At 31.9% G+C, this 4,891-nt stretch overlaps 1 protein-coding gene across 3 annotated transcripts; it reads right to left on the reverse strand.

Moving 5' to 3' along the window:
• Positions 1-297: 297 nt before the first annotated feature.
• LOC106308093 lies at positions 298-2,750 on the reverse strand. Of its 3 annotated transcripts, none has more exons than XM_013745216.1 (7): positions 2,538-2,750; positions 2,217-2,326; positions 1,451-1,668; positions 1,140-1,374; positions 960-1,045; positions 791-882; positions 298-694 (listed from the first exon to the last, which is right to left on the reverse strand). In XM_013745216.1, the coding sequence occupies exons 2-7, from the start codon at positions 2,307-2,309 to the stop codon at positions 423-425; spliced, it is 996 nt and encodes a 331-aa protein (XP_013600670.1). In that variant the 5' UTR covers positions 2,310-2,326; positions 2,538-2,750; the 3' UTR covers positions 298-422. The 3 variants fall into 3 exon arrangements, with proteins under 3 accessions (XP_013600670.1, XP_013600671.1, XP_013600669.1); XM_013745217.1 differs by having other exon boundaries at positions 2,217-2,463; XM_013745215.1 differs by having other exon boundaries at positions 2,217-2,750.
• Between the last annotated feature and the right edge of the window lie 2,141 nt (positions 2,751-4,891).

The raw sequence follows: 4,891 nt of genomic DNA on the forward strand, positions 1-4,891 counted from the left end.
TATTAAAAATAAAAAATATCTATAGTGCCAGTAATAAGACTTCATTACGAAAGTGGCTAAATCTCTTCAGATTTTTATGTATCACTAATTAAATCTCTTAAAATTTCATCATCAGTGTTAAGATATCAATTAATTTAAATATAATTATTTATTTTTGGTTAAAGTGAGATACCTAAGTTTAGGAACCCTATAAATGAGGTTGGTCTAAACAGATAGGGAATAAAAACATGGGACACAACTCACATAAGTATCATTCCCAGAGTCTCTTACAACACAAACCGTCGCTGTACACTCGAAAAAACAAAACCCAAGTTATTTATTTTCCATGGGTACAACATTAGGAAAAGAAACCTCTACATTGACGAGTTTGCTATATATACACGAGAAAACAACCAGAAGCAGAATATTATTGTTATTTGGACCTACAAGCTCTTGTTCATAGTGAAAAAGCTGTAGTCATGGTGATCATGAACGTTAAGCTGCTTCAGCCAAGACTCCGCTGCACTTCCAAGATAAAGAAGCCGTTCTTGGTCACAAGATTCTTGATTCCCCCACAAACCTCCATGCAACTTGTAAGTAACTAAACCAAAAGGAGCCAAAGGAAGTCTCTTCGTCACCACTGGTTCATCATCACAATGAAATGTTTCTTCTTCCACGGTTTTGTTATTCTCATTATCACCCTCAACCAAATCACCTAATGAAATCGACCATCAAAAGCTAGATGTTTCAACATTTTGTACCAAGATACATGTCTTTTAAGCTAAGAATTTCATTACAATATGAAATATACCTTGTAAGGCCGAAGAAAGTGTATGATAACTCAAGAAACACGTTGTTAAGTCTTGATCAGTCATCCGAGATGGAATATGGTATATAGGGTACCTATACCAGTAACAAAAATTCAGGACTTTATCATCATCAAGGCTCAAGGCCCAAAAACACTTGCACTCAATACTTACCAAGCAATGGCCATCCAACTTGCTGGAGACAAATCAACACTCCTTAGAGTCATAAGTCCTGGATACTTCTCAGCCAATTCGTTAACCTAAAACAAAACAAAACAAAACAAGAGAGATTTTGTCTAAGTTGTTAGGTTAGTTAAGCACAATAAAGAACATATGATCACTAGAAATGAAGACCTTGGTGGTAAGAGGAACTCGCAAGTGCGGTTTAGCTGATTCAAAGTACTGAAACTCAACGTAACCGAGCTTATCTCGCACCGGAGAAGAAATGCCATCGAGTTCATAAGCTGAATCATCAGAAACAGAGTCCCATACTTTGCTAGAACCACTGCTTATAGACCTTGAAAACTTCTCAGTCTCACTATCATCAGTCCAACATTCACTCTCACAATCAACCACCTCGCTCTGGTTCCTGAAGCAAACCATAGGTTATTCACTCGTCAAAATTAGTAACTCATAAAACACTCTTGTCGTTCCCCACCATTTACCTGGAAATGGCTGGGGCTATTCTAGTATAGATTTGAATGGCGGATAGATATGGAACATAGTATTGCATAACGGATTCGCCATTGTTCAAATCAACCTTTGATCCAAGTCCATACGCACTTAGCTCATCAAAACAGTCCCAAAGATCACTAAGCTTGAAATATTCAGTTTCATCTTTGCTCTCTTGTATCCATAAACTATTCAAATCATTATCGCAGCTCTGGAAATCAACAACAAAAAGATCAAACTTCTAGTAGTAGCTTATCTTCAATCCTTCCATGTGTTTAGTGATAATGCTAATTATTATACCCCCACTAGGAAGCATTGTATTTCAACAAAAGTGTTTAATAAAAACCACATGTTATTTGTCACAAATTTAATGACAGTAATTGCCGAAAGAGACAGTCATCTAATGATATAGCGATGAACAAGACACATTCAGAGTATTTACCTACGCATCTTGAATATTCAAACCAGTTTGAGTATAAAATATTTTTTAATCTTTTATTATTATTATACAGTATAGCTTTCAATACACGATTTGCTGTCGCTAGTTCCCACGTGGAGAAAGAAAACTACACTCCATGAATATCTTTTTTTTTGTATAAATGAAATATTATTTGTTAAAGACAATAATTCAATTGTGTAAAAAGTATAGTTTTTTTTTTTTTTTTGAAAACTATAAAAAGTATAGTTGAAAACATGAGAATATATATGCTTTAAGGGATTCTCTTAAGGTTAGAGTGAAAATGGAAACAGAACTTGTACCTGTGATAGAGAGAAAGAAGGGGGCTTTGGAGTGATTCCTCCAATAAGCCTCTCCAGGTTTGATCTTGCATCCGACGATGATGACCGCCACATTGTCTCTCTCGGCCTCTCTGTTTTAGATTATGATATTGAGTTTTAGACTTTTTCAGAATCTAAGAAGTTGAGAAAATTTGTAAGATCCCTCCACCCAACAACCATAGATTTTCTTGTTCCTTGAAATTTTGAAAAAGCTAAATACCAGGACGACCTAGAAAGAAGAAAATAAAACAGAGACTAGTTACAGAAACAACTGCTTCAACAAACAACCAAACAAAAAGCTACCTAAGCAGCTTAGGAGAGGGTATAGAAAGTATAATGGTGTCTATACTCTCTTGAAAACTGAAAGATGAACCAGGAGTGGTAGATGAGATTACTAAATTTAGAAGAAATCTATTGACAATCTTTGTAGAAAAAGGGAAGAAAGAAGTTGTAGCAGAGTGAAGGTTTTGGAGTATGGGTTGCTTCTATTTAATGGGAAAATGAAAGGAAGAAAACGAACACGACCAAAAGCTTCTCTCTGCCTTTCACGCTTATCTTAACTAATAATCTATTTTAATTTGTTTGCCATTTACCACTTACTAGCAGCTTTTTGTTGTTGATCTATCTCTTTTCTCTATCTCCTTCTAGGTATATTATCTTTTCTTACAAAAAACAAAAACAAAATATATTTTATGTCAACTGCTATAAAATTATCTTTAGAAGTCTGTTTTTGCTGAATTAGAATATCAGAGTTACAGTATTTTACTTAATAATAATTTATTTTTTTAATTTTACAAATTAAATCTACAATAGCACTTCACATACTATAAAAATAGAAGCGTATTAGTGTGGTGTTTCCTTTCTTCTTTTTTTTTTAGCGTGTGTGTGGTGTTTCTTAGATAAAATAATTTACGTATTCCTGAATATCCAATTTATTAATGATATACATGAGCTAAAAAGTTCTATAAGAACTTTAAATAACTTGAGTATTTCTGAATATCCAATATATGAACATGATAATTAGATGATACTACCAACATTGATGAACAAGCTCTCTTATCTAACTCCCATAATAGTTAATAGTCTCTGACAGTTATATTAAAAAGACAATTTTAGATTAATATTTTACTATAGTGAGTTACGTGAATCTATTCTATTAAAACACAAGTACGACCAATTGATATATGTTGAGTCTAATAATTGTTTGATAAAAAAATAAAACATAATACTTTTAAACTGAATTAAAATTAAAACGGTATTTCCATAACTACCATCTATTGGTCAAAACATGTGTTTTGTAACCTCCTTTCCATAATTATCGATGGCCACACCACTTCTTTCTAATATTTATATTAGGCAACTGTTATATAAATGATAATAATTATTCTTTTCTTTTGGGTTTATATCAAAATTAAGTTTGCTTACTTCCTTTCAACAGTATTTTATCAAAATTTTCTTTTGTGTGTTATTGGATAATCTGCATTTAATTATTTTAACTAATTATAACTTACATTTCACCTAAAAAATTAGGATTTATTCAACTAGACATTAATTTCTTCAAATTTTAAATACTTTACTTAGACATTAAGTTTATCAATTATCAAAGAGCAAGATGTTAAAATAGGGTTTAGCGGTTTTAATAGATATAAGCATTCATATAAACTCATTTAGTTTAACGGGACCGAAATAGGTTATTCGATCAAAAATATTTATTAAATGTTATTTATTCTATTAAAACAGTAGTATGACCAATCAATAAAAGTAGGATCCAACAATTTTTTTTATTTAAAGAGTTATTATCTATTAAGTAAATAAGATATAACCCACTAACCCCATATTTCTTTTTGTAAAGGAACCCACTAATTCTATATTTTAGAATTAGTTTTGCGCTTTAAAGGTAACATGGTTTCTCTTTATATTGGATCATAATTTATAAAACTCATTTTATTTTGTTAAATAGGATTACAAAGAGAAACACAATTACAAAGAAAAGTATAAATATGATTATAAAGAAAAATATAAATATGAAAATTAATTTTTTTTTAAAAATGTAAAACAAAAAATATACCCGATCTTTTTAGGCTGGGTCAGCGTCTAGTTGTGAGCTTAAAGTCGTTGCACAATGCGAACATCATTTATAGTTGACAAAACCAAAGACTGTGTGATGTAGCGTAGTGAAAGTGAAGGCAGTAATAATGGTCTATCTTATCGCCACGTGTCGAGAAAACTGCGTCGCTCTATCGCGGTTTCTGTTTTGTATTCTTCCTTTATCTTTGTCTTTTCTTTTGTTTACTTTGAGTCTCCCACGTGAAGGTGGTGGTTCCCCTCTTAGACTGAGTCTCGTTTTCGGTTTCTTTTTTTTTTGTCGTCTTCCTCATTTCCTGTACTGTTTCTATTAGTCCATTTAGTTATCCTTGGGCCATATTGGTCCAAGCTAATTTTGGGGCTGTTTGTTTCACCATTTGTCATCTCCATCCAAATGATTCATTTGTAAGATCTATTCAAATGATCCATTCAGATTTTTGTGATTGTTTGTTTGTCCATCCACATAGCTCATCTAGATGAATCATCTAGATGAATCATCTAAATGGATCTTATGTTTTTTAATTTATTTTCATTTCCATTCAAATGAGTTTAGTAAAGAAATTACCAAAATA

The sequence above is a fragment of the Brassica oleracea genome, chromosome C8 (assembly GCF_000695525.1).
Source record: "Brassica oleracea var. oleracea cultivar TO1000 chromosome C8, BOL, whole genome shotgun sequence".
Lineage (NCBI taxonomy): Eukaryota > Viridiplantae > Streptophyta > Magnoliopsida > Brassicales > Brassicaceae > Brassica > Brassica oleracea.